The following is a 27,058-nucleotide window of genomic DNA, read 5'->3' as shown; positions in this document are numbered from 1 at the left end:
GAGCCTCCGAGCACGGTCCACAAAGCGGGCACGGTGGGCTGTTGACATCATATTTTGGCATGTGCAAAGACCGGGGCTCGAGGCGTCAGCTCTTCCCGTCGCGCAGTCCCAGGTCCTCCCCTCCACCCGGCGTTTGTCGCAATCATTTTCATCCGATCTAAACATTCCAAACGACTTCAGTCATCGTCCACACGAACGGGACACATCCATCTATCTACACCCGATAGTCCATCGATCGCCATGGCTACCGCCGACAGGCTCGAAAGGCGGCAGTCCTTCGACGTTGTAGCCGAACAAGTAAAACGAAAGTTCGACATCTCCCACTTCGACCTCAATGCCATTATCAGAGGTGCCCAGCTGACGCTTGTTGGTGGTATGTTATAATCCCGTGGTGCGCCTGTCTCCCGGGTCTGCCCACATTGCCTACCTAGGTACTGACATCTTGCGCCTACATAGCCCAACGGGCACTGCAGAATCCCGGCATCTTCACCTCACGACACTACAAACAGGCCGCCATTGCTGTAGCTGCTGGCATTCTCATCCGCTTGCTCATATCCATACCTGTATGGAGTTCCTCTCTCCCCGCCCATATAGGTAGCTTGCGTATGCTTGCTTGTTCTGACACTTCTTTTCTTAGATCATCGGCATCAGGGTCCTACTCTGGTTCCTGTCCTTTGGGATCGATCTACGCAATGCTACCTGGGACGACAAATTGGTGGGCGGGCTGGGCTTCGTTGAGGAACATGTTCTCCAAGCCCCCCTTTTTTTCATGAGTTTGATGCGATATGTCACTCCCACGTTGGATGATCTGTATGTTCCCATATGGCGTACTTCCACTTCTCAGGAGAGTCTGCTAACCAGTCGCTCCATAGATTCATGGACTCAATCCGATGGGTAGATACAACCTATGTCAACAAGCATAAGCATGACGAGGACCCTAGCAAGCTTCGACCCATGTACTACCCGAACCTGCGCCAGTACTCGGTCAGAGACGGCACCACGAACTCGACAAGCACCGCTGAGAATATCTCCATGTTTATCTACCGGTTCGCCAGGAAAGGCGCCATTTCGCTCGCCGTCTTTGCGGCCTCATACCTGCCTTATGTTGGCCGTTTCGTCCTTCCGGCAGCCAGTTTTTGGACATTCAACAGGGCAGTAGGTCTTGGCCCTGCCTCCGTCATCTTCGGCACCGGCATCCTCCTGCCCAGGAGGTACCTCGTTATCTTCCTGCAGAGCTACTTTTCCTCAAGGAGTCTTGTGAGGGAGCTGTTGGAGCCGTATTTTGCCAGAATCCGGTTCACTAGTGAGCAAAAGAGAAAGTGGTTCCGCAGCCGTGAAGGTCTCCTGTTTGGGTTCGGTATTGGATTCTACATCCTACTCCGTGTTCCTCTTCTTGGAGTCTTGATTTATGGCATTGCTGAAGCTGTGAGTTATCCCACCTCAAGCCTAGTCATGTATAGTGCTAATTCGATGATACAGAGCGCGGCCTATCTGATCACCAAGGTATCCGACCCGCCTCCGCCGCCGTCAGAGTCCAGCGGGTTCGCCGAGAGCCAACTCGAATGGAGGAACAAGCAGAAGTTCCTCAACTTGTCGTTGGCAAACATGGACAGCATCCATGACAAACCGCCTCCGTATTCGATCCATGACCCGAACCCTAAGACGGAACTCTGATTTGTATCTTGGCGACTTTGCCAGGACCCACACCTAACATCACTGGTGTAAGTTGGCATATGAAATTACAAAAGCGACTCCAGATCCTACACATCACAGCCTGCCTAAGCATAACTTGAATTGTATCATTACATAGACTATTGTCCCTTCTTGTCATCTTGAAACTGCATGTAGTTGAATTCCGTCAAGTAACGATGTAAGCAAGAGTACACTACACATTCCATGTAGGCCTATATAAGGGATTCTATGACAAAAAGCATACACTCACATGTTCATGGATCCATAGATAGGCCACGACTATTACGACTCGCGCAATATTTGAAAGTCCAAATGTCTCTATCGGGATGCCTCTTCCCTATCTTATCGCAAATTGCCGTCCATAGTAAGTGCCGGGACAGGACGGGAGTAGCTCGGCTTGGATTGAGGGGCGAGCGGGGCACTCCTCAAGGTCGGGAACAACGCGGGTGTCATTCGGGATATGATAAGGTTATCGACATTTACTTATCTCCAATGGATTCTCCTTTGGCTCGACCCGACAATAATGGTGACACCAATCGCCCTTTAAGATTTGGTAATTGCGAGCATACTAGTCCTGTTGATCAGCGTTTCCAAGAGGAACTATCGAAACTGCTGAGATATCTGGAAGCCAAGTACCGCACCGATATCGCCAACAGGATGCGGGGGTTTAGCAAGGAAATCGTCTATGACCTTTGGAGCCATTGACGATGATACATGGGTAGGTGATTATGCTAGAGAAGAGGTATAAGATTGTACATATAAATACGACATCCTCTCTACGGGATATGAGCTTACCTTTTGTCACCTGCTTAAAATTCTGCCCTTAAATCTCGTCTTCAACATCGGGTTCCCTGCGAGCACTTTTTGCCAGATACTGACTCGTCACTCTCCACTGTACCTACCAATTTTCAGTCAGAAACAACAAGGAAACAGACAGACAATATGGGCAAAACCGAGATCCGAACCGTCTGCAAAGTCGACTTTGACAAGCCCGCCTCCGAACAGCCTCAACTTCATGTTAGTGATTCCGTCTCTTTCTATCCAAACCTTGTCAGACAAGTCAAGATTAAAAAAACTGACAAAACCGTTCTACCCTCTTCCCACCCTTAAACAGAACAGATGGCACCCAGACATCCCGTTCGCCGGCTCCATCAAGGACGGCGAAACCGTGAAGATCGAGTGCGTCGACTGGACAGGCGGACAAATCGGCAACAATGATTCGGCAGACGACATGAAGAACGTCGATCTGACCAAGATCCACTACTTGTCTGGCCCCTTTGAGGTTGAGGGCGCCCAGCCGGGCGACTTGTTGCTGGTAGAGATCATGGATGTGCAGCCGTTCCAGGACCGGCCATGGGGCTTTACGGGTATCTTTGATAAGGCAAATGGGGTATGTTCCTCTTTCTCTCTTTTTCCTTCCCCTCTTGGTGTTGGTGGAAGTAAAACTGTTGCTGACTGAGAGAGTGGCACAGGGCGGCTTCCTAGACGAAATCTACCCCTCAGCGGCCAAAGCCATCTGGGACTTTGAGGGCATCTACGCCACCTCGCGCCACATCCCCGGCGTCAAGTTCGCCGGCTTGATCCACCCGGGCATCATCGGTTGCGCTCCCTCGGCCGAGGTGTTGGCCACGTGGAACAAGCGTGAGGGCGAGCTGGTGGCTGCCAACAAGCTCGCCGATCGCGACGTGGCTCATCTGCCGCAGCCCATCAACACGCACGCCGGCGCGGCCAGCAAGGAAATTGCTGAAAAAGTGGCCAAGGAGGGTGCGAGAACGGTCCCCGGAAGGCCGGAGCATGGAGGAAACTGCGACATCAAGAACTTGAGCAGGGGATCCAAGGTGTACCTCCCCGTCCATGTGCCCGGGGCCAAGTTCAGTGTGGGTGATTTGCACTTCTCGCAGGGCGATGGCGAGATTTCATTCTGCGGCGCTATTGAGATGGCCGGCGTGATCACTATTAACTTCAAGGTGATCAAGAACGGGGTGGAGGGTATGGGGCTCAAGAGCCCTATTTACATCCCGGGTCCGGTCGAGCCTAGCTTTGGACCAGGCAGGTATATCTACTTTGAGGGGTTCTCTGTTGATGAGCATGGGAAGCAGCGTACGTTTTTGTTCCCCCCCCCCCCCCCCCCTTCAACTATCCCAGTCCCATTACCGTCATCAAACTTCGGTGCTGACTACGCATGCTTTCGACAGATTACATGGACGTAACAGTCGCCTACCGCCAGACCGTCCTGCGCTGCATCGAGTACCTCCGCCGCTTTGGCTACTCCGACTACCAGATCTACCTGCTGCTCTCGTGCGCGCCCATCCAGGGCCACGTGGCCGGTATCGTGGATGTGCCCAATGCCTGCACAACGCTCGGTCTGCCAATGGATATCTTTGACTTTGACATCTCCCCCGCCGCAGCGCTCAAGGCCGGAGAGACCAAGAGAGATCTCGGTAGATGTGCGTTCGAGACGGGCGTTACTGAGGGGAAGGTCACAAACGGAGGAAAGAACAGTCAAATCAGCTTTGGTGGTGGGTTGACTTATAAGGAGTAGAGGAGGAGGTGAGGGTGGTGCGAGAGAAGTTTTGGCTGTAGGATAGGTAAACATAGTTGATGAAAATGAGTGGGTGAATTTTAGTTGGAACGCATTTTCCGAACGACTGTTTCCACGGCTTTTGAAAGACGAATCGTGTATTAGGGTGTAAGTACACACATGATGATTGAAACGAAACAAATCGCGACCAGATCTTTGTGAAAGTGCGAAGCGAGCGAGAAAAAAAAAGAAAAAAAAGAAAAAAAGATAACCGCCAGAAACCGTGGTGGAAGGAGGCAGATGAAACGCAAGAAACAGGTACATTCCTTATGTACCGTTCGTAGTTCCTGTCTCCACGATCTTCGCTAGCGCCCGAAGGGAATCCATTCGTGTGGACATTCGACAGAAGAAAGTGGGGATTGATTGTTATGACCAGGGACGGGAGGGATCAGATGTTTTTGAGAATGCGGAAGCCTGGAGTTGTCCATGTGCGACATTCATTCCTCCTTTCCTCCTGCTCGACGGCATTTTCCATTTTTTGACCTGACATCTTCCAGAAGCCAATTTGTGAATCCCTGCGGGTTTCATAAATCATTCTACCGACTGTAGATCTCTACACTACTGGAACTCGTCTCGAACTGCTTGACTGTTACTGAACGAAGCTACTGTAGACATAACATCAGTCTGTTCTCTTCAGCCCTGCCGGTACGGCAGTCCACGTGCCTATCTACGCAGGGGAGACACGGATTTTCAGACGAGGAGGACATCAGGGATACTATTTGTACTGATACTAGTCTCTCGTATCTTTATTGCCTTTCAATGCAAGACATACCTATCAAGCTACCCGACGGCGATGAGATGCAGCTTCGAATTAAGCCGCCTTTCGCCTGTGTCTTAAATTCGGGAGCACCACCGCTGGACACCAATGGACACTTGACTGGACTGGTGGAGGCGAATGGGGCTAGGCAACACAATTCTCTACCCTTTGATACGCCATTCGGCCCAGGTCCGGTCCCTTTCACCCATTGTTGCGTAGTACAGGTTATGAAACAATGAACATGATGCTGTCTACCAAACGCCCGATGGCCCACCAAGGAAGGCCGTGTGCGCCGCAGCTTGGCTCGGCTTCCTCCCGAAGAAACGTGGTGATTTAATCTCGGTCGACTACCTCAATTCATGACAGTCAAACTGCCCTCGGAGAAAAACAGTCAATGATAGGCTCAGGATGACATGACGGTTGTTATGTTTCCTAAGATGTGCTGCCATCCCCTTCTTTCTTTCCTTGATTTTCTTTCTGTGTTGGGCGTCGATATTTAGGCTTCATGCAGACTAAAATGTGGATCGGGAGAGGGGGGTGGCAGTGAAATGACATGGTAACAACGGACAAACCCGGGGCCTTCTCCCCTCCCTCTTGCGAGTATGAGATGTGATGGGTAAGAATAGAGATGATGATAAAAGAAATTCAGGAAAAAACTTGAAGAAAAGGAAAAGAAAGAAAGGGAGGGAAGAAGAAGAAGAAGGAGAACGCATCATCTTTCCTTGGTTAAGCGCAGAAAAGAACATATTGCACTCTTCCGGATCTAGCTCCTATTTCCCAGTACAGCTTCGGATTTACACGGTCCCTTGCGTTGACGACCGTGTGGAAAAGTGTCCGGAAAAAAATACAAATAAAGATGTAAAGGACAGCAGGAAAAAAAAAAAAAAGTATGCCAAAACGCCTAACCATGAATAACCATCTGTGATTACAGCTAGATTTTTTCCGTCACTACACATGCTCCAAGGCTCAAGTATATCACCATCTGTAATACTTGAGTGTGCCCTAAGCATTTACTCCGTAAAAAGGCTATGTTCCTGCATTGCGCTGGCCATCAACGGACCCCTCAGCAAAGACACGTAGGAACACAAAATATCATCCACACAAATCCCTGGTAGTCAACCACAACTCCTCCGACCTTGTCGACATCGAACGGTGAAGCGAATGGTGAGACTGTGGTGAATTGAAGGCTAGTGTCGAGTACTCGGAAAGAGGCGAAACAATGTCGCATGCAGCGATACTGGGCATCGTACCGGGTATCTCCTCCCGCGGTGGCGTATTGTTGCTGTTCGCTACCGCCCAGCCGAGTGATCTTGCGGAGATCCTTTTGTCGAAGGATGGCGGTTCTTCGTTTGGAGCTGGTAAGATCATGCTTCGACGTTGCCCTTGATTCCACCACTGGTTCTCAAAGCCGTTGTCCACCGTCACCATTGCTGCTGATAGTTCCTCTAGATCTCGTACACTGCCCGGCTCGGAATCTTCACAATCTTGTAATTTGCTTGGTCCAGGCGAGAAAACAGAGATGCCTGTGACAGGGCTAGCTTCGTAGATGAATGCTTCATTATCCGGATGGAAACTAGGTATGCTGTGCTGACGGTGATGGCCCGATGGGTGGTCGGAGACATCATCATTCTGTGAACCCGCCCCTGTTTCGAAAACCGTTGGTGATGACCATGGCATACCGGCCTCTCCGAGACGAAACCGATTTGGGGCCGCTGGTAGGGCTTTCCAAACATCCGACGGAGGACGTGGGGACAGCTCTGCTATTGAATTCGATGGTCCCGCCGCCTCTTCCCCCGCCAATCCTACACCCCAGGGGTTATCACCGGTAGGTGGTGGTGCCGATTGACCCCTCTCCCCAACAGGTCTCGACCCGGACCGGGACCGTCGTTGCTGCTGCCGGGGTGGCGTTGATGGTTGAGCTGGACCATAATATCCGGGTACTTGATAGTACTCCTGCATTTGGTGATGGGGACCAAGACGAGTGCCCGGTATCGAAGCAATAGGGTCGATCTGTGAAAGTGGGCGAGCAGCTTTCCGGCTTTCTCGGGTCCTTGATTGCCTTTGCTCGAAATCATGGACGGCGGCTAGGTAGGTGGGATCAGGGGCGGACATTTGACGGGGAAGCTTGGGACCCGGACATTGCTCTTTCTCGCGCACCGCCTTTGATCCTCTTGATCCATATGTCACTTCATGGTGCTTGTGTTGTTTCTTTGAAGTCCACGAGATGCCAACCTCCAGGTGAACATAGATATGCGGTCCTCGGCGTTCGCGGTATGATGGTGATGAAGGTCGATCCATGATGTTGTCCAGACCTCGGCGAGCTGTACCAGCTGGTGAAGCAGTGTGATTGACGATGAATTCAAGATATGAGGAGGATATTAGAATATGTGTAAGGGAGTGATTAAAGCCTCAGCAAGCGTCGTTGAAGCGGGGGTAAGGGGGTGGGTGAATTTAGAGAATGGGAGGAGGAGCAAAGCTAAAGCCAGCGGCAGGTCAGCTAAGCCGCCCGCGACTCACAAATACAACAAAGAAGGTTTCTGTTGGGTTGGTGCCGTGGACCCGATTTAGTCTCCTGTGATGGTCAAGAAGTGCTCCGGGGATAACGGGCAGGCGGCGGTCAGGGCAAGGATTTGTCAATGAGCCAGGGACGAAAGTCCATCCATCTGTATCATCAAGGTATGGCTGTGGGGAGTAGTGCAATCCAGATCTAGTTGCATGCACCGCCCAGATCCCGTAAGATGGAACGGAGCTAGAAAAAGCGGCAGCCTAGACTAGTGATGTGGATGTCGGACAATTCCCGGATGACCGACCACTGCTTGTTGCCGCGTCCGAGCGGACGGGTCCAATATCGGGCAATTATTGCACTTTTTTCTTTCTTTTCTTGCTGTTCCTGGATCAAGACTTGGATGTCGAAAGCTTCTTTGTTGCGGTGTCGCCGTGTGCTCTCCGAGAAACTGTGCCGTCCTGGTGATAGTACGCGCTGCCTGGTTTCGCGGGAGACAGCCAACTGAAGCTCCTCGGCCTGGTGAACTGTGGCTACCTATGAGGAAACCTAAGTAGGTAAGTACTAGTACGTAGTTATAAGACGACTGCGAAATGGCCACCCGTGACAAGCACAGCTCTTGCTTTGTGTTTGCTTTTTGCTGGTCCGAGATAGTGGCTTGCTTTAGTGTAGATAGCGGAAGGAATGATGACCCCGCCCTCTTCCACTCAGCTCTAAACTTCTTCCTATTTGCGAGTACGATTTGGCTGCGTCTCGGAGGGGGTTCATTACTGAATGCGGGGCAAATTGTTGTATTTAAGTTGGGAGGCACGAGAAAGGTATGGTGTACCATAGTGTCGGGTTCGCTACCTGCCCGGTTTCTTCCATCCTTGATCGACCCCCCACCGTATCAAAACAGAAAGATCATCTCTAGCCGACATGTTATGGACATCGACCCGATGTTTGCAATACATACCCAAGTGGCCAGGTTTCATTAGAATCTGTAATGCCACAAAAACATGGTCGTCGAGAGATGAACGTGGTACATATCGGCCACCACCGAATGTCCAATCAATGCTCGCATTCAGCTTGTAATTGTGGGGTGGGGATCGCTTCCCGTCCCGGACGACCGGCCCCCAACACCTCCGACGCTCCCCCGTTCTCTCCGGCTTTGCTCCACAGTTTGTCTCGAATGGCCGGCAACCCTCCGGATCGACACTTCTTCTTACCTCCATCTAGGTACCTATATTTCATGCCTTAGATGGAGGGTTCGGCTAGTATGGATTGTCCCTGATAACCTACTCGTATACCCCCTACATATATGTTCCTCACCATGCTATGATGCAGTTGGTTCTTGATTTCACGTCACAGTCGGCATTGCGCATTTCACTCCAGACTGGAAAGGGAATCTGAGCTCTGTCTGAGAAATGTTTCGTAACTCGGTTACTCTTCGGCGAACAATGATCACATGCAGTTGATCATCTCGGCAACGCGTGAGCCTTGTAAGTGATTCACTCGATGCCTTCAGGTATTCCTCCGTTTTTTTTAGCACTAGGCCGATGCGAAATGTCCCGATAAAGGCATACTGGTCGCGACGAACGGCCGGAGAAAGCAAACTATTCATTTAGATCCCACGTGAATGCTTAGCGCCAGGAATGATGAGTAAACATTGGCACCGTTGAGCTGGGCGGAGGTGTGGCGTTCGCGGCATGGCTATGTGCGGTTGCTGATTATTTCGTGTTAGGATTGGGTAGAGAAATCTATCTAGAGACAAAAAAAAAAAAAAAAAAAAAAAAAAAAAAAAAAAATACGACAATGGCTTTCACAAAGCTTCCATCCCAGAAATCTCGGACTCGACCGACTGACATGCTCATCTCGCCGCTTCAACATCCTCATTGACATAATCCTTAGCCTTGACCTTTTGGCTTTCCAGCTTGTCAGCTTCGTGCCCGTCATCCTCCTCCCAAAACTTTACGTTACCATCCCTTTTTCCCCTGATCAGCCCTCCCAGATTGAACGGATCAACTAGCGTCAACAAGAACGGTCTCGAGTCCTTGTATCCCGGCCCAGTGACTTCGGTCTTGCCGTCCCTTGCCGACAAATACGTCTTTGTGCTTTTCGGCAGGTACCTCCTCGGATGCCTGACGTTCATCAGCACATGGTTCACAAGCATCAGACTCGCCTCAAACACGTAAAAGAACCACTCGTAACGGATGATGGGGCTGAGCGACATCGGATCCAGAGATTTGTCGTCGTAGTGAAGGTCCGCCACGCTCCAGTACTCGACCACCCGGTAGATGGTCCGGATGGTTAGGAGGCTTGTTGATGCGTAGAGCGTGTAAAGAACATTCTCGAGCTTGGCGCTCCTAATGCCGCTTCGACGGCACCGCCTGTGGAATGTACCGGCTAGGAGAAGGAAGAAAGCGATAACAACGAGCTGGATAAGGAGCGCGGCTTTGAGGAGGTTCCGACCAAGTTCTTGTTTCCAGCGCGGAAGAGACTGGTTGGCGCTTAGCGATGCACCGTTGCCGTTGAGTGCCTCGACAACGGTGGAGATGAAGGCGAAGGTAGTGATAACGCGGCCAGGATGGATCGGTGAGTGGTAGGGGACGTAGTACAGAATCCTTCCGAGGATGTTATAATTGGCCAATTCGGCGATGGGTCTAATAAGAGGTTAGTGATTTGTCTTGACAGCAGCTTTCGTGCTGATCGTCGATACTCACGGCGCTGCGTATACCAGACAGGTGGTGACGATGAACTTGACCAGGTCACCATAATCAAAGGCACCAAGTTCTCTGACAATGAAGCCGGCGGTGAAGAGGACAGCGCATGTGACGTAGAAGCTGGTTAGTCTCCAGCTTTTGTAGTGACTAGCGCGATCAAAGTAAGTAACTTGTTTTTCTCCCGAGCTGTGTGGTATCAGAACATAAAGGCTTACAAGCACTGATAGATATGACAGATGCCAGATGCCGCGAAGGCAACGGCAAAGAATACTGGAGCGCCCTTATTGGGGGCATAGAAATAGATACTGCCGTCAACTTGAAAGAGATCCTGTCAACTGCGCTCTTAGCAATAGTACATGGAACATTTGGTAACAAACCGTATCTTCCGTCCGACATAGTGAGGAGAGTTTCCAAGCAAAGTCCGAACGTCCAAGTATTTCTTCGAATGTTCACTGGGGTTATTGTAAAAACACATCCGTATCAAGAGCAATGCGAAGACTTTGCAGCCTTTTTATGGGTTTTCGCCGTGGGTTTCGCATCTCAAACTGCACATATCTCGACCTCATCGTCAACTAATCCCCTGGTCGGTTTAGTCGCTTTCGTCGCTTTCGTCGCTTTGCGCCCAAATTCAGCCATCAGCACAGCCTTACCGTAGTCATCACATACATCGCATTGGTTCTTCATGTTGGACGAATGAGGTGATCACCTTGCAAGCCAGGGGTAAGATTTCCCTCCGCAGATTGTGGATTACTGTGGCTGTACAAGGCAGTTGAATATAACTAGTGTAGTGGTTCCGTGCTTACTTACATGCCCTTTCCGCCTTTTTCGTTCGCAGAACCCCGTCAATCTTTGTTCGTAGTATGTTTAATCCCGGTTAACGTTGTAAGCAATTGGTTAGTGGTTGAATGCGAGGATGCGCTGTTCGTTCGACAACTGGTTCTTTTTAGCTATTCTGGAAATTCTATGGGCCAGCTAGCACACAGCCTGGATAAATTGAAGCGCATGGTCGCTTGTTAGATGAAACGAAAAGCGGTCTTAGGTAGTTTTGAATGTGATGACGGAAGATAACAAAAAAAAATCGCCTTTAATCTTCGCAGGCATGCCTCTAGGCTCGGCAATGTGATGGGCACAACGAGCAATATCACTGAAACGTTTCCCTCATGTCAGATGCCTGACCGAGAACTGGCGCAATGGAGACCGTCGTTGGCCTCCTGAGTTGCCAACTAGGCTAGGTGGACGGCGTAAGATTCTGAAAACAGTTCTCGAGTTATACCGTCCTCCAAACAACAAAAGTCTTCACTACCCAGATTCTACAACAGCCCTGCTTGTGAAATGGGAATAAAATCATCTAAACCATAAAGCCCTACTTGATGAAACGCCGCCCATATAGCCCTCGTGGTAACAAACAAACGCCTTTGCCCATTCTTCGACCATGGGGAATAAATCGGGCAGTAAGTAAGAAATAGCAACGCAATGTGAAAACCGCCTTAGCATCCATGAGTTGAGACTGGCCTGCATGCAATGTTGGAAGAAGTAGCCGCTTTCACGTCATATCAATCTCAGTGGTCGTGTTCCGCGGACGACCATTGTCTGTCCAAAGGCCCACGGCAGCATCGGCCTCCTTGTGGGTATAGGGACCCTCCTTGAGCTCCTTCAACCTGTTTTTAGTCCAGCCACGTCAGTTTTCAGACCGTTCAATGGCTCACATCAGAAAAAAAAACAGAAAAAAACAAGAGAACTCACCTCCTCTTGTGAGGCTTGCCCTTGGTGTGCTTGACAAGAGTCGATTCCATATCGAACCACTTGGCGCACTCGACGCAGTAGTGTCTTCCCAGACCAGGCAGGTCCTCCACGGCCTTGGCCTCCTTGTAAAGCTCCAAGTGTCTGGCATTGATCAAATCCTTCTGGACCTGATCCACATCTCTGTTTTTTTGCACGACGTCAGTTGTCCAATCGACGCAACGATGTGTGTAAACAATGAAGTCTGTCACTCACCTCAGACGACGCCTGGTCTTGCACTTTGTGCGCTTAGCAAAGATGCCCATTTTGAACGGTGAGTGACCTCGGTTGTACCCGACTCTAAATGTGTCAGGATGGAGTTGGAAGTCTAAAATCCAAGTGCGATTACTGTGACGGCGTGGTGGTTGTTGTCGTCGTCGCAGTGAAGGTCTCGACGACGGCGGCGATACATAGACATGAGAGAGGCTCTCATACAGAAGGGGTCCAGCAACGAAGCACAATTGACAAAAAAGTGGAGAAAAAACTCAGCAGCACAACACCTGCGAACGACGGCGGCCTGCCTTGCCGCCCACTGAATTGGAAACTTGACAATTTCATGGCTTGGCAGCTGTAAAGGCCAGCTGTCAGCTTCCGACACCTGGCGCGGGCTGCTTACACTAGTTGCTTCACTGACAACCTAATATTCATCATGTGAAACCCAGATCGGCTCGATGTGGAAATCCACGGAGATCCGGTCTGGACTACGTACCAACCTTGAAATGCCGTGAAAAGCCCACCGGCGCGCCGAGGAACGGAAACGGCACGGCGCTGACACCCAACTACTTTTTCTCGAAATCCCCATCTCTCGACGACTTCTTCCGGTGGTGTTGCGAACTTGCGCTGGTCCTCACTCTTTCTCGGAGCGCCGTCCGTTCTACGAACCAAGGAGAAGGAGGGGCGCCGCCGCAGCGCCGGAGCGAACGCAGCGAACCGAGCGAACGGAGCTAACAAGCCTTATCGCCCTCGAATCTCCTTTCGCGGCCGAGAGGAACCAGCGAGCTGGCAAGGGTTCTGGATTTTCTCCATTTCCCACTACCTTCGCCGAGCCGGCCAACGAGCCGGGGACCCCACCCTAAGGACTGTCTCCAGATTTGCAGAATTTTTATCATTTTCAGCTGGTCCCTGGCGCCCAAAGACGGTTTTTGAAGCTGGTACTTGGACAACTAACAGATGATGGAAATCGCAGAGCCGACGCGTTGAGCCTTTGGGGCTTGGGGATGAAGGTTCAAGGTTGTGTCTTCTCGTCAACACCTCGTAACTGACCCTCTGGTTCGCGGGTCATGTTGCGCCCCCCCCTCTCTCCCCCCCTTTCCTTTTGAGATGGCCTTTCTTTGAGGGAGAGCTCTCGGGTCTTGACTCGTTGACCTTTGATGGCGAGCCAATCACAGGCCGTGGAAGATCGGGTGGCCGTGTGTTCTGTTAGGATTTGCGTCACTGGTTGGAACCAGCCTTGCAGTCCACATTTGTTGTTCAAGCGTTCGAGGACGTTCCATCCCGTCTGCCCCACGTCAGGATGATCGAGGCGGGGACAGCAATTATAACACGGTGACCCTGAGCGAACCGGCATTGGCGAATGAGGCATTTGCTGGATAAGAGATCCATCACCGTGCGATGGAAATAGCAATGAGGAGATTGGCTTTACTTGCCTGGCACCACCGGCTGTATATGATGAAAGGAAAGAGAAGTAATACCATGGAAGCATACATGTATGCGAACAGAGGACCGGCGGGAGATGGAGTTTTATCATTGACAGCAGCAGCTCGGCGGTTGACATGGCTGCCTGTGGCTGCAGAGTGTAAAGCCAGCAAGCACATGCCATCCGAGCCGAGCGGCAGTCCCGTCTGGGGTGGCACGCACGACAGCAGGTCAGGTACATACACAGGAGGCTACTGTACCTCTCTACATTAGTTTACCATCCGTTATTACTGGCCAGGCGAACGTCCTCTCCTCCTTGACCACGAGACGGTGAGGTTGAAGATTCGGGATTCGCAATCTAGTTTAATCCCCGGACGGACCGGTGAAGACGAGGATTCTGGGACACAGAGATCCTGAGGTCCGGATGCCCAGGAAATAATTCAGTATCGATCAGCAGCAAACCATGGCTGCCTCGGCTTCGACGGTCAACCCACGCGAGGCTTCTTCTCCTTGACATGTACACTACATAGGTATACCTATTTAACTTTGTTCGCTGGGGCACATCGTTGCGCCCTGAGACGTCCGGGGTCCCCGTTTACAAAGACATGTGTACACACGTATCGAAGAAGTATAGTCGCCGTAAGGGATGCACAGTCCAGGGTTACCTATCCGTCGAAAGGCTGAAGGCGCTCCGTGAAAGCATCCCGGCCCAACGGTCGTGGCAGTCGACCCCCTGAGGTTGCTGGAGTCGCTGGAAGTGCCTCTGGGCCGCGAGGTCGGACGTCGATGCGGTGACGGTCGGCGGTAGGCGGCGGATTTGCAGCGGATTCCCGGAAGCTGGATCGTGAAACCCGAGGAACGACGGACGCTGCGGGCGCATGGCCTTTGATGGGCCAGCATGGTTCTCGGCATCAACGTCAAAGTCAAATTGAAACAGGCTAGCGTCGCCTTTCACTGCCTTGCACCCGATGTCATCTCTGGCTCCCCCACACTGCAAAAGTGATCAAGAGTTAGAATCAGCCGCCTGCTGATTGGCCGGCCGCGCGATCCATTCGGGCGAGCCAGGTACTTGTTCGGCTATGACGGTGGGAGGGGAGCTCCAGCGGGTGGGCAGCAAGTAGGTTCGAAGGCAGGGAGTCGCATTTACCCCCCCGGTGGTTGACACAGCAAGCAGCAGCCCGCGCCCGCTCGGTCCATGTCGCTCGCTGCCAGTCTGTGGTTGGCATTCCGACCTAAAATCCCGCCCGCTCCCGTGGACCGCTTGAGCCAGTTTCTTGTTATCTACAAAACCTCTCCACCCGGCCGTATTTTTTTCCCTCTTTTTCCCTCTTTGCAGACGTCCATCCCTCTGCTGAAGAAAAAGCCCGTTCTAGTTTGGGGAGCCCGTCTTTCCATTCTTTTTTTCTTCTTCTCTTAATTTGTCCTTTTGCGCAACTCTCCGCTCCTGTTGTTATTCATCCCCTGCTCTTTGAGCTGAAAGTCAATATGTTGGCCTCCCGTCAGCTCTTGGGCGTTGCCCGGAGCCGTGCCGCCGCTGGCCTCGGCCGCCGGTGCATGGCTACCGCCACCGAGAACCCCCTCGACCGCAAGGTGAGTCCCCCCCCCAGCGCCGCATAGAGCGCACAGAGCGAATAATACAGTCGCAACGAGCGCAACAGGGCGCTGACCGGGCATGTTTGTGGGAAACAGGTCAAGCAGAACCTTCTTGAGGAGGGTAACTTCATCAACTACAAGAAGATGTCCGAGAACCTCGCCGTTGTCCGCAGCCGTCTCAACCGCCCCCTCACCTACGCTGAGAAGATCCTCTACTCTCACTTGGACAACCCCCATGAGCAGGACATTGAGCGCGGTGTTTCTTACCTCCGCCTCCGCCCCGACCGCGTTGCCTGCCAGGATGCCACCGCCCAGATGGCCATCCTCCAATTCATGTCCGCTGGCATGCCCTCGGTTGCCAACCCCACCACCGTCCACTGCGACCACTTGATTGAGGCCCAGGTTGGTGGTGAGAAGGATCTCGAGCGCGCCATCAACATCAACAAGGAGGTCTACGACTTCCTTGCCTCCGCCTGCGCCAAGTACAACATTGGTTTCTGGAAGCCCGGCTCTGGTATCATCCACCAGATCATCCTCGAGAACTACGCTTTCCCCGGTGGTCTCCTCATCGGCACTGACTCCCACACTCCCAACGCCGCCGGTCTCGGTATGGCCGCCATTGGTGTCGGTGGTGCCGATGCCGTCGATGTCATGGCCAACCTCCCCTGGGAGCTCAAGGCCCCCAAGGTCATTGGTGTCAAGCTCACCGGTGCTCTTAACGGCTGGACTACCCCCAAGGACGTCATTCTCAAGCTCGCTGGTATCCTCACTGTCAAGGGTGGCACTGGCTCTATCGTCGAGTACTATGGTATGTTTCACTTGTCCAATCACGTTTGCCATTTGATTGAATCCATTTTGGGGATCCTATCAATGCCCTGAACTTTCCGCCAATGGCCTCATCCAAATCCGTCAGTGCTTTTGCAGATTACTCAGTGGCATTGCGATCTTCTCGCATTGCATTGACCGGTCTGTCAAATGCATTTTGACTTTGTACCGATGTTATTGGTTGGGAAGTCACGGGGCTTGGCAGTATAACCTACCCCTTTTTCGTGGGGCGAGCTGCCAACAGCAACCATCGGCCCCAAAACACCAAAACTTCATCACCACTCAACATGACGATGCTAACAACTACGCAGGCGAAGGAGCGTCTTCCATGTCCGCCACTGGCAAGGTAAGCTAACTCCGCCAAAAAGCATCTGTATTGATCTTTGCTAACACCTATTGCTAGGCTACTTGCGGCAACATGTATAGTCCTTCCCGACCCTTCTGTTGATGAACTTTGGATGTTTACTAACTCTTCAATAGGGGTGCTGAGATTGGTGCCACTACCTCCGTCTTCCCCTACGACAAGGCCATGTTCGACTACCTGGTCGCCACCAAGCGTTCCGACATCGCCGAGTTCGCCAAGACTTACCAGAAGGAGCTCCAGGCCGATGAGGGTGCGGAGTACGACCAGCACATCGAGATCAACCTGAACGAGCTCGAGCCTCACATCAACGGTCCCTTCACTCCTGATCTTGCCACCCCCATCTCCAAGTTCGCCCAGGCCGCCAAGGAGAACAACTGGCCCGAGGAGCTCAAGGTCGGTCTTATCGGCTCTTGCACCAACTCCTCTTACGAGGATATGACCCGCGCTGCCTCCATCGCCCGCGATGCCCTCGACCACGGCCTCAAGGCCAAGGCTGCTTTCGTCGTCACCCCCGGCTCTGAGCAGATTCGCGCCACCATTGCCCGCGACGGCCAGCTCCAGACCTTTGAGGAGTTTGGCGGCACCGTCCTCGCCAACGCCTGCGGTCCTTGCATTGGTCAGTGGGATCGCCGCGACACCCCCAAGGGCACCCCCAACTCCATTCTCAGCTCCTACAACCGGTAAGAAACTCCCTGCTTCCTTTATTGTGACGATGACGAATGCTAATTGCAATTCATAGTAACTTCACTGGCCGTAACGATGGCAACCCCGCCACCCACTCCTTCGTTACCTCCCCCGACCTTGTCGTCGCCATGTCCATCGCCGGCTCTCTCTACTTCAACCCCTTGACCGATAGCCTCAAGGACAAGGACGGCAAGGAGTTCAAGCTCCAGGCCCCCACTGGTGCTGGTCTCCCCGACCGTGGCTACGACCCCGGCCAGAACACCTACCAGGCCCCTCCTGCCGACCGCGCCACTGTTCAGGTTCAGGTCTCCCCCACCTCTGACCGTCTTCAGGTCCTCTCCCCCTTCAACGCCTGGAACGGCAAGGACGCCACCGACATGCCCATCCTCATCAAGGCCCAGGGCAAGACCACCACTGACCACATCTCCATGGCCGGTCCTTGGCTCAAGTACCGTGGTCACCTTGACAACATCTCCAACAACATGTTGATCGGTGCCATCAACGCCGCCAACGGTGAGGCCAACAAGGTCCAGAACTTCACCACTGGTGAGTGGGATGCCGTCCCCGCTGTTGCCCGTGACTACAAGGCCAAGGGTATCCCCTGGGTTGTTATCGGTGACTGGAACTACGGTGAGGGCTCTTCCCGTGAGCACGCTGCTCTCGAGCCCCGTCACCTTGGCGGTCTCGCCATCATCACCCGCTCCTTCGCTCGTATCCACGAGACCAACCTGAAGAAGCAGGGTATGCTTCCCCTCACCTTCGCCGACCCCGCCGACTACGACAAGATCAGCCCCGAGGACAAGGTTGACATCCTCTGCACTGAGCTCGCCGTTGGCAAGCCCATCACCATGCGTGTCCACCCCAAGAACGGCAAGGACTTCGACATCAAGCTCAACCACACCTTCAACGACGCCCAGATTGAGTGGTTCAAGAACGGCTCTGCCCTCAACACCATGGCCAAGAACGCCAAGAACTAAGCAGTAAAATATGCATAAAAATAATCAAAATGAGAATGACAAGAGGGACGAGTAAGGACGGGACTCTAAGGGAAAGTCGGGATGGACGGGCGGCTTTCAGGGATTTTTCAACTCGGATCGGCGTAATACGCAGACATCGCGCTTTTTCTTGTTTGTATGTATACAGTCATGGCCCTTGCGTTTCAATTGATTTCTGTGAAATTCCCCAAAGCTTGCCATGGTTTCTGTCCCGCGTGCACAATGCTCTATGAAGTTGTTCTTTATACATGTGCAGATAGTCTTGGTCAAGCTTCAACTTCGGACACGGGCACGGGCAGCCCATCTCAAACCTCAATGCAACGCAACTTGATTAAGACCCAAAACGCATGAACTGCGCTCAACACATCGCGACCGTGATCAAGAACTATGCAGTGTACTTGGATATCTTACAAGGGAGTCACCCCGTTCACTGTTAAGCCGTAGATCCGCAACAAGATATATACTGCATAATTATCGGGCGCAAGTGCAGCTCAAGTCACCAATAGGTACTGTATAGGTAGGCAGGATAGGAAGGGATCGAACATGGCCTTGTCGTAGGGGAAGCAGAGGTAGCAGCACCGATTTCCGCACCTTTATCTAAAGACTGAGCCAGTGAATAATCAAGATTACGATAGAAGGCTTTCAAAAAGCGTTGTCTCGGGACCTCAGATGTGTCTTTCTTTACTAGCTTTGCCTTGTGAGCATTTGAGTTAACCCAAACCCCTGTATTGTAAAGTGTCGTACACAGCAACCATGGCGTTTGCTGGGCAACCTATGATATGCGATTATGCGCTAAAGGTACTTTACGGTACCCCACGTACCGATGCTGCTTATCTTATCGGGTGGCTGATGTGCGACCCGTCGCAGTTCCCAAAAATGCGGCGCGTCAGAGTTGTGGTTTCAGCAACAACAGCAAACAGATGCTATACTGCAACAAGAAGTTCCATTAGTTTTCTCTTGAGACTGCAATCATTCATCTCGGTGTTGGATGTTTTGTCAGCATTTGCGCATGTCACAACCTCTCCCCCCAGTTGCACCCAAAGCCATGATGGCTTCGTCGGCATTTTCAGTGCTGAATGGCTCTGCCCAAAGTCAAGCGTTGCCTAGCGGTATCCCCAAAGGACCAAAGGCATCCCATCAATCGCATGGTAAAGCTGGCGGCGCCAAAGCCAATGGTGGTGGTGCTGCGGCGGCCCAAAGCGTGAATGCCGTCCACACTCACACGGCCATGGGCAGATGGTCCATCTTGCCCAAGGAGCCTCCAAGTAAGTTGCGATTACATCATCTGTTTGGGTTAACTGCAATCGTTAACCATGTTCGGTCTTCGACAGAACCTGATACCATCAAGGCAATCCACGTCTATGACTTTGACAATACATGTAAGGAGAATACACCCCAGCTACAGTCACAGCGGTTTGGTTAACCCGGCTCTCTCAACCAGTGTTTTCGACCCCTCTTCCGAACCCCAAGCTCTGGATAGGTCCTACAATCGGTACATTATCGAACCCTGATGCTTTTGTCAACGGCGGATGGTGGCACGACTCTCGCATTCTTGCCGCGACTGGGGAAGGTCTCGCAATAGAGGAGCCCCGCGCATGGGATGGGTGGTGGAACGAAAAGATTGTTGAGCTCGTCGAGCTTACCATGAAGCAGAAGGATGCTCTTTGCGTTCTGCTGACAGGGCGCGCCGAGGCTGGGTTCAGCAATCTGGTTCGACGCATGGTGGAAAGCAAAGGGCTCGTGTTCGATATCATTGCACTCAAGCCCGCCATCGGGCCCGACAACCAGCGCTTTTCCAGTACCATGAACTTCAAGCAGGCGTTCTTGGAGGCACTGATGGAGACATACAAGCATGCCGAGGAGATACGGATTTATGAGGACCGCGCCAAGCATACACAAGCCTTCCGCAATTTCTTAGCGGACTACAACAGAAAGCAGACTGCCACGCCAACTCGGGGGCCCATTACCGGAGAGGTTGTCCAGGTCGCCGATATATCTACCTTCTTGGATCCCGTGGTTGAAATCGCTGAAGTTCAGCAACTCATCAACGAGCACAACTCCGCTTTGGGGAGGCCGCGGCGTGGTCACCGGAACGACCGCCTCATGATCAAGAAGAAGGTTTTCTATACGGGCTACATGATTGGAAGCGCTGACACAAAACGCCTACTCAGTCTCGCACAATTGCCGACAAATTTATCCGATACCGAGCTCAAGATACACGGTAATTACATCTTGATCTGTGCGGGACCATGTTCGCAGGACATCCTGGACAAGGTGGGTGGTTTGCGTGCCAAGATGACCTGGGAGGTGACGGGAACGGCGTGCCTCGATAACAAAGTCTGGGCGGCGTCTGTTAAGCCAGTGCCCCCTACTGCGGACTTCTACACGGACAACCCGTCACCGCATGTCGTGTTGGCTATCCGTGATCGTGCCCGTCTCCAAGACGCCAACAGGATCCAGAACTGGCAGAAACTACCAGCGGACAAGGTGTTCAGATTCGAGACGACTGTCGATGAAAAGATCTTGCTCCGCATAGAGCCCGAGGATTCTCATGGGAGCTCATATGAAAGTAGGGGAAAGAAGAGGCATCATACAAGCCATGAAGATGACTTCCGGGCGCGGCCAAGCGCTCCTGGTGCATTCTCGGGCCAGAGTGGCACATATGGACAGGGAGGTCGAAACGCCCACCACCAAGGAGGCTTCCGTGGCGGAGGCAACCAAGGCGGTAGCGGTGGTAGGTTCAACCGCGGCGGAGGTGGTCAGGGCCAACGTAATTTCAGGGGCGGAAGAGGAGGCGGTCCAGGTGCTAAGGGTCGTGGCGGTCGCGGCGGTGGTAATGGTGGCGGCGGTGGCGGTCATCACTACAAGTCGCTCGATGACCTAGGGACGAAAGACAACTCTGGCGTCTCTTACGAAGACGAAGCAAATTCTTCTCACCAACAACCGCCAGGGAGAAATAACACATTCCAGCCGCCTACAGCACCGGCAGCGATGCAGCAGCAGCAGCAGCAGCAGCAGGGCGGTGGAGGATTCTACAACAACAGCAACAACACTAGTAACAACAATAGCCAGTACCAGCCACCATATCAGCAACAGCAGCAGTATGGTGGTGGCGGCGGTGGCGGTTGGCAGCAGCAACAAGGATATCAGAATCAATCACACCAAGGCGGAAGGCCAACAGGTGGCGGGAGTGGAGGAATGGGATATGGATCCGGAGGACCGGATATCAACTCCTATTACTAGGGGTATCCGCCGCGGTACAATTTGCCTGGGCCTTAGGTTAACACGACACTTGGGTCCTTTGTCTGATATGAGTGAATCGGGGATGTAACGCATTTGCATAAATATTGTATGTTACGAAGCGTCGGTTCTCGGATGGTGCTTTTCAGCGACTTATGGTAATGGTCAACACCTTCATGAAGGTCTCATCACTTCACACCCTGAGAGATAGAGAGATGTTTGTTGAGCGAATACAACTAGCGTAGATATTGTAAAAGTCCGTATCCTCGGCTTGTGGCTCATGGTCTGTGACGCTGTGTAAATTACCGTATTTCGCCATGAGCGGGACCATACTAGGTAGCTGCATACCATTCGTTGCTATCTGAACCCCTTTTGCACGATATGCGTACACTGGAGCAGTTAATGTAACCAGAGGTAAGAACTGTAAGTACTGTAAAACCTCTCCACTGGGTACCTCGATGGCAACCCCTGATGAAGTGACACGGGGAGCTTCATCGACATCATTGGCACCGTCAACTTCCTCGGCCTGCTTCCTGTCACAACGCCTTCCTTTCCGGCTGGAGTTGTGGATAGGCAAGCTTCAAGATGCCACGTCTATTAGGTACCTACGCTTTGCCATCGTCTGTCGAACTTTGGGACAATTGACTGACCTTCAATTGCAGCTAGCGCATTGAGCCTGCGGCGCGACCCGCGGTTGCTCAAGCTCCCGCCCTACCTTTCTCTGCTGTGCATCGTCGTTGGCGTCGTCTGGCTATTCCTTCTTCCACTCGACGACTATTCCCGAAGAACATACATATCCGAAAACGCCCTATTGCCGGGCCAAGTCCATACGTACTTTGGTGGCAGCGATCAGAATGTCTTCCGCGCGTACAAGCACGAGACTGACGAGCTGGCTGGCAAGGGAAACATCGAGTACGTCCCTCATCCACCCTCAGTTGGTTGGTGTTGTGTTTTTATTTCTCCCAATTTTTTTTTCGTTTTCCTTTTGAGGAGGAGAGAATGGGGACTTTGTGAAACATGCTGACCTAGATTTACTGCATTCAGGGTCAATGACAAACTCGAATCCATCGCGAAAGGTCTCGGTCTGAAAGTTGGCCGCCAAAACTTCACCTACAGTTCCGCCGGCAACACACATTCCGGCCAGAACATCTACGCGATCCTCCAAGCCCCACGCGGCGACGCCACCGAAGCCATTGTCCTCGTCGCTGCCTGGAAAAATGTCAAGGGGGAGTTAAACCGCAGCGGCGTGCCCCTCGTCCTCACCCTCGCCCGCTACTTCAAGCGCTGGTCGCTCTGGTCCAAGGACATCATCTTCCTCTTCACTCCCGACAGTATCGCGGGTCCCCAGGCCTGGGTCGACGCATACCATGACGCCCACGACTCGTCGCGCGTTGCCAGTCTGCCTCTCAAGAGTGGTGCGTTGCAGGGCGCCATTGCCCTAGACTACACCCGCGAGACCCGCTTCCAGAGCGTGCATATCGTGTACGATGGAGTCAACGGCCAGCTTCCCAACCTGGACCTGATCAACTCGGTTAACCATGTTGCTGGCGGCCAGATGGGCATGGGCGTTGCGATCCAGGAAATGTGGAAGCACAGCAATAGCTACCACGACCGGCTACAGACCATGCTGCGTGGTATGCTCAAGCAGGGTCTGGGGCTGGCGAGCGGCCCACACAGCAGTTTTATCCCGTACCATGTGGACGCGGTGACATTGCAACCATTTGGTGAGGGTTGGCAGGATGAGATGGCCATTGGAAGGGTTATTGAGGGCACTTTCAGGAGCTTGAATAACCTGCTGGAACACCTGCATCAGAGCTTTTTCTTCTACTTGCTCATGCAAAGGGAGCGGTTCGTGAGTATTGGCACGTATTTGCCCAGCGCTATGTTGGTGGCAGCCAACTTTACAATTATGGCGATTGCTCTTTGGGTGAAGAGCGGACAGCCCGACGTGCAAGAAATCATCACGGAGAAAACTAAGACGGCTGAGGAAGCTGAGAGAATCGTTTCGCCTAACCCGCACGTCGCATCGGAGAGGGATCTTTTTCTTCCTCTGGTTCTCGTGGCCGTTTGCCAGTTTTTGGGCGTGGTACCTCTCTATTTGTTCAACCACCTCTCAGAGAGTGTAAGTGTTTTGCCCCCTTTCCACAATTCCTTGCTCATTGATTGCGTGCTAACAAAAACCGCAGGCCTTGATTCCAGCCTTCGTCCTCTTCAGCGTCCTTTCCTCGATCCTCCCATTCCTCCTCTCCAACCTTCTACATACCTCGACAACCTCAACCACAGCCCAACAATATCACCTCATCCGCTCCTTTTCTCTCCTCCTTCTCGGCATGTTCCTTTCCTCGCTTGCGACCCTCAACTTTTCTCTCGCCTTTTTCGTAGGCGTCTTCAGCGCTCCGCTGACCTTTGTCCGCCCTTGCCCCAACTCTTCCACCCTTAGATGGCTGTCTATGGTCGTTTTGTATGTCTTGTCTCCGACTACGGTGGTGTTAGTCGCCAGCATGCTTCCGGGTTTGGACGAAAAGGTGGGATGTGGGTTGGGAGAGGTGCTGAGGCAAGCGGCGTTTGCTTGGGATGTCACGGGGACATATACGCCTGTTGTGGTATGGTGTGTGTGGTGGCCTGCTTGGATTGTTGGAGTTGTATCCGTCTTGGGACGGCCTGGTGCTGGTGATAAAAAGGTGAAGAAGGCTTGAGAGGTATGTTCTATACGTTATATTCGGGGTTCGTGGGGGAGTTTCTTTTAGACGGCATCGCGTGGTACACATTCACTTCAAGTTTTGGTCTTTTTCATGGCTTTTGGGACAAGAAACTAAATATGGTTGCTCAAAGTCTCAGGACATATCCATGACCCATACGTCTATCTATCTAACACCACGCGCCCGACGGAACTCTCAAGCACTTGGAGCTCTTCTTCCCACCCTTGATATCAACTTGATTCCATTCAAATTGCTTACAAGATCCATCGCCGCAGTTGATAAAGATGTTAGTGCCAGAGGACAGAACATTTCCCGTCACGTTGGAAAGTGTAAACCCGGTGATAGGCACACCATTAGTTGGCGACGCGTTCTTAGAGGAAGAACCGTAGGACTGGTCAACCATGATGCCGTATTTGGTGATGTTTTGGAGCTTGACATTGCGGTAAGTGATGTTGGAGACGAGACCCGTGGTTCCGTAATTGGTCTTGATTCGGGCGCCTGAGGTATCGCAAGTCGGAGCGTTAGAATCTATGCTTCCTGTTGCCAAGCGACGGGGAAGCTAAGGAGAAAAAGGGTACTTACCGTTCTCTGAGTTCGCAATCACTGAGTTCTCAAACAGGACATTCTTGACGGTGTTATCGCTTCTACCGCCCACGGAACCAATGGACAGACCATGCCCCCCCGAGCAAAGACCATTGCGGAAAGTGATATCCTGGTTGAAGCGAAAACGTTGATCAGCCGACGGAAGGTTCCCCAGAAAAAAACTGGAGGGAGGGGGGAAAAAAAAAGCTTACCGTGCCCGAATTAATAGCCACACAATCATCCTGGTTATACACCTTCGCGCCGTCAATCACCACGTTACTGGATGACCCAATATCAAACGCATCCGTGTTTCTTCCTCCTTTACCGGCATTCCAGTCTCCATCACCCGCCTTGTTGTCAAGTGTGAATCCTGTCACCGTCAAGTTCTTGCATCCGTTGATACTCATCACCTGCACTGGTGCATTGAGGATCGTGACACCCTCGATCACGGAATCCTCAAGATTGTGCACCTGGAAGAACTTGGGTTTCTTGATGGGTCCCTTTTGTCCCAAACCGTCCCAGTACTTTTCGCCGCTGCCGTACAACACAGAGGAAGAGAGGCCGCGGATGGTCAGCTTGGAGGAGGAGGAGATGGAGAGGAGGGGGCCCGCCCAGCCGGAGGAAAGGTAGGGGAACGTGGTATTGCCGGCAAAGGTTACTGTCGTTCCTGGATTGAGCTTGTCTAGGGTGAGAGTCTTGCCCGCGGGTACTTGGAGGTCGGAGATGACGATCTCTTGACAGGAGCTGAGTCCTTTGGAGAGGAGGTCGAAGCCAGTTGAGCCGCTGAAGGTGCAGGAGGACGACGCTTTTATGTGGTTGCCAGATGTTGATGGGATCGAGGCTGCCATCGCACTTCCGAGGAAGGCTGGCAAAAGAGAGGCGGTGATTCTCATGGTTGTTGGAAGCTGGTAGACTTGACTATGGTACCCCTTTATCGGTATAGGCACAACAAGAACAATTGAGATGAATGCTCATAGCACATGAAGAAACCAAACATTAGGCAAGACCAGATTTATATAAAATCAGCTGTGTGGGAAAAGCTGCAAGATCATCTCATTTCCAAGACCGGGGGTTTGAAACGTAGCGGTGTTCGTAACGAGGATGAACATACGAGAATACTACGCTGTCGATTATTAAGGTAAAGAGACGAGTGCCACCCACTTAGTAAGTTGCAGGAGAAACGGCACTTTTCTTTCCTATGGATTTACCTGCGTTCGGCGTACATTTGACCGAGCGGACAAATTCGAGGACTGGTTATGGATTCAAGTCGTCGTCATCCATGGTCGGTGCCCCCGAGGTGGGAGGGAGTAAAGGAGGAGGAGAATGAAGACAAGGGGTTGTCCTGAGGGAAGACCCGCATGTTGTGCGTGCGGAAAATCGACTGCTGTGTTCTTTGCCCTCCTCCTGCAATGTTCTTCCTCCAAATCTTCGCGCTGTGATCTTGTTAGGTTTTGATGTTGAGTTGTCAATCCCGTCTTGTCGTCGAGCGGCTTGAAGTCAAAAGTGGGGCAGTTGCACGGTGAAACTTCACCTTGGGTTCACCGGGCAATACCCACCGAATTTTTCTCCTTTAATAACATCAGCACGAAATTACCAAGCGCTTTCGCAACAGACTTCAGAGCTTTGAAACAACATCTTGAGCTTGGCCTATTTCAAACGTCCAGAGTTTTCGTCCTCTCATTTCCACTTCCACAACCACCAACCAACCAATCATCCTTCCAAAAAAATCCTTCAACATGTCTGACAGCAAGCAAATGAGCCAGCAAGAGGTCTCCGCCAAGTTCACTTCCTACTACCTCCAGCGAGCAACCAAGGAGTTTGCCGAAGATTTGGACAAGGTGCGCACGGCTGACGACTTTAAAAACGATGCGATCCACCTGCTCGTGAACGCGCTACAGCAGGGTACTGCGCTTTTCTCTCCCGAAGAGCAGAGGAGGATAGTCGAGTCTGGGGCGGAGAGGAAGTGATGAGGACGAGCGACGCAAGTTTTGAAGGGGAGGGATCACGGAAGCTCAGAGAAGTTGGAGGTTACATTTTGCGTGATCGCAGCAAGATCCGAAGATGGGAGGTCGTCTCTCGCAGTCCATCGGTCCAAGACGAGAAAGGCTATTGAGAGGGCCATGCGAATCCTTTCCACGTCAACCTGTCTATCGACATGACACAACCGGGGAGAGACTGATTGGTTGAAGCAGGAGCTGTTCACCCACACGATCACCCGCAGTCGGTTCTACGACCATGGTTGGAAGAGCAGAGCCAGGCGCAAACCTCAAGGCCGCGGAAGATGGGCATGGAATACCCGTAAAAGCATAGAACATGCGACCAAGGAAGAATGATATGCTGCACAAGAATGATAACCTGATAAATGAAGTCAACCGGTTTAGATGTGGCTGGCTGTTGTACAATTTCTATCCAACAGAGGCCGTTCAT

At 52.2% G+C, this 27,058-nt stretch overlaps 10 protein-coding genes across 10 annotated transcripts; 6 read left to right on the top strand and 4 right to left on the bottom strand.

Annotated features, from left to right (window-relative positions):
* Positions 1–164: 164 nt before the first annotated feature.
* NEUTE1DRAFT_67393 (uncharacterized protein) lies at positions 165–1,965 on the top strand (the record flags this gene model as incomplete). Its single annotated transcript, XM_009855108.1, has 5 exons — positions 165–373; positions 457–563; positions 638–810; positions 873–1,425; positions 1,480–1,965. The coding sequence occupies 5 exons, from the start codon at positions 241–243 to the stop codon at positions 1,672–1,674; spliced, it is 1,161 nt and encodes a 386-aa protein (XP_009853410.1).
* Positions 1,966–2,184: 219 nt separating this feature from the next.
* Positions 2,185–4,324, top strand: NEUTE1DRAFT_67388 (formamidase; the record flags this gene model as incomplete). Its single annotated transcript, XM_009855107.1, has 4 exons — positions 2,185–2,245; positions 2,823–3,082; positions 3,165–3,792; positions 3,888–4,324. The coding sequence occupies 4 exons, from the start codon at positions 2,185–2,187 to the stop codon at positions 4,232–4,234; spliced, it is 1,296 nt and encodes a 431-aa protein (XP_009853409.1).
* Positions 4,325–6,093: 1,769 nt separating this feature from the next.
* On the bottom strand, positions 6,094–7,328 carry NEUTE1DRAFT_123983 (uncharacterized protein; the record flags this gene model as incomplete). The annotated part of the gene is made up of 2 exons (XM_009855106.1): positions 6,094–6,200; positions 6,281–7,328. 2 exons carry the CDS (start codon positions 7,326–7,328, stop codon positions 6,094–6,096), a joined length of 1,155 nt encoding a protein of 384 aa, XP_009853408.1.
* A 2,054-nt stretch (positions 7,329–9,382) lies between these two features.
* NEUTE1DRAFT_103009 (uncharacterized protein) lies at positions 9,383–10,631 on the bottom strand (the record flags this gene model as incomplete). The annotated part of the gene is made up of 4 exons (XM_009855105.1): positions 9,383–10,175; positions 10,236–10,382; positions 10,451–10,550; positions 10,613–10,631. 4 exons carry the CDS (start codon positions 10,629–10,631, stop codon positions 9,383–9,385), a joined length of 1,059 nt encoding a protein of 352 aa, XP_009853407.1.
* An 837-nt stretch (positions 10,632–11,468) lies between these two features.
* NEUTE1DRAFT_123982 (uncharacterized protein) lies at positions 11,469–12,448 on the bottom strand (the record flags this gene model as incomplete). The annotated part of the gene is made up of 3 exons (XM_009855104.1): positions 11,469–11,893; positions 11,979–12,158; positions 12,231–12,448. The coding sequence occupies 3 exons, from the start codon at positions 12,278–12,280 to the stop codon at positions 11,779–11,781; spliced, it is 345 nt and encodes a 114-aa protein (XP_009853406.1).
* A 2,543-nt stretch (positions 12,449–14,991) lies between these two features.
* On the top strand, positions 14,992–18,300 carry NEUTE1DRAFT_117841 (uncharacterized protein; the record flags this gene model as incomplete). The annotated part of the gene is made up of 6 exons (XM_009855103.1): positions 14,992–15,239; positions 15,339–16,050; positions 16,379–16,413; positions 16,471–16,487; positions 16,548–17,111; positions 17,171–18,300. 6 exons carry the CDS (start codon positions 15,135–15,137, stop codon positions 18,090–18,092), a joined length of 2,355 nt encoding a protein of 784 aa, XP_009853405.1.
* An 807-nt stretch (positions 18,301–19,107) lies between these two features.
* On the top strand, positions 19,108–21,533 carry NEUTE1DRAFT_148075 (uncharacterized protein; the record flags this gene model as incomplete). The annotated part of the gene is made up of 3 exons (XM_009855102.1): positions 19,108–19,375; positions 19,442–19,489; positions 19,552–21,533. 3 exons carry the CDS (start codon positions 19,120–19,122, stop codon positions 21,351–21,353), a joined length of 2,106 nt encoding a protein of 701 aa, XP_009853404.1.
* Positions 21,534–21,935: 402 nt separating this feature from the next.
* Positions 21,936–24,123, top strand: NEUTE1DRAFT_148074 (uncharacterized protein; the record flags this gene model as incomplete). Its single annotated transcript, XM_009855101.1, has 4 exons — positions 21,936–21,951; positions 22,013–22,262; positions 22,395–23,472; positions 23,537–24,123. 4 exons carry the CDS (start codon positions 21,936–21,938, stop codon positions 24,044–24,046), a joined length of 1,854 nt encoding a protein of 617 aa, XP_009853403.1.
* A 95-nt stretch (positions 24,124–24,218) lies between these two features.
* On the bottom strand, positions 24,219–25,479 carry NEUTE1DRAFT_47718 (polygalacturonase precursor; the record flags this gene model as incomplete). The annotated part of the gene is made up of 3 exons (XM_009854499.1): positions 24,219–24,547; positions 24,632–24,761; positions 24,844–25,479. The coding sequence occupies 3 exons, from the start codon at positions 25,477–25,479 to the stop codon at positions 24,219–24,221; spliced, it is 1,095 nt and encodes a 364-aa protein (XP_009852801.1).
* Positions 25,480–26,345: 866 nt separating this feature from the next.
* On the top strand, positions 26,346–27,056 carry NEUTE1DRAFT_117838 (uncharacterized protein; the record flags this gene model as incomplete). The annotated part of the gene is made up of 1 exon (XM_009855100.1): positions 26,346–27,056. One exon carries the CDS (start codon positions 26,368–26,370, stop codon positions 26,596–26,598), a length of 231 nt encoding a protein of 76 aa, XP_009853402.1.
* Positions 27,057–27,058: the final 2 nt, after the last annotated feature.

Source organism: Neurospora tetrasperma (genome assembly GCF_000213175.1).
Source record: "Neurospora tetrasperma FGSC 2508 unplaced genomic scaffold NEUTE1scaffold_5, whole genome shotgun sequence".
NCBI classification, from domain to species: Eukaryota; Fungi; Ascomycota; class Sordariomycetes; order Sordariales; family Sordariaceae; genus Neurospora; species Neurospora tetrasperma.
The sequence above is the reverse complement of the archived record's forward strand: the minus strand, read 5'-3'. Positions and strand labels throughout refer to the sequence as shown.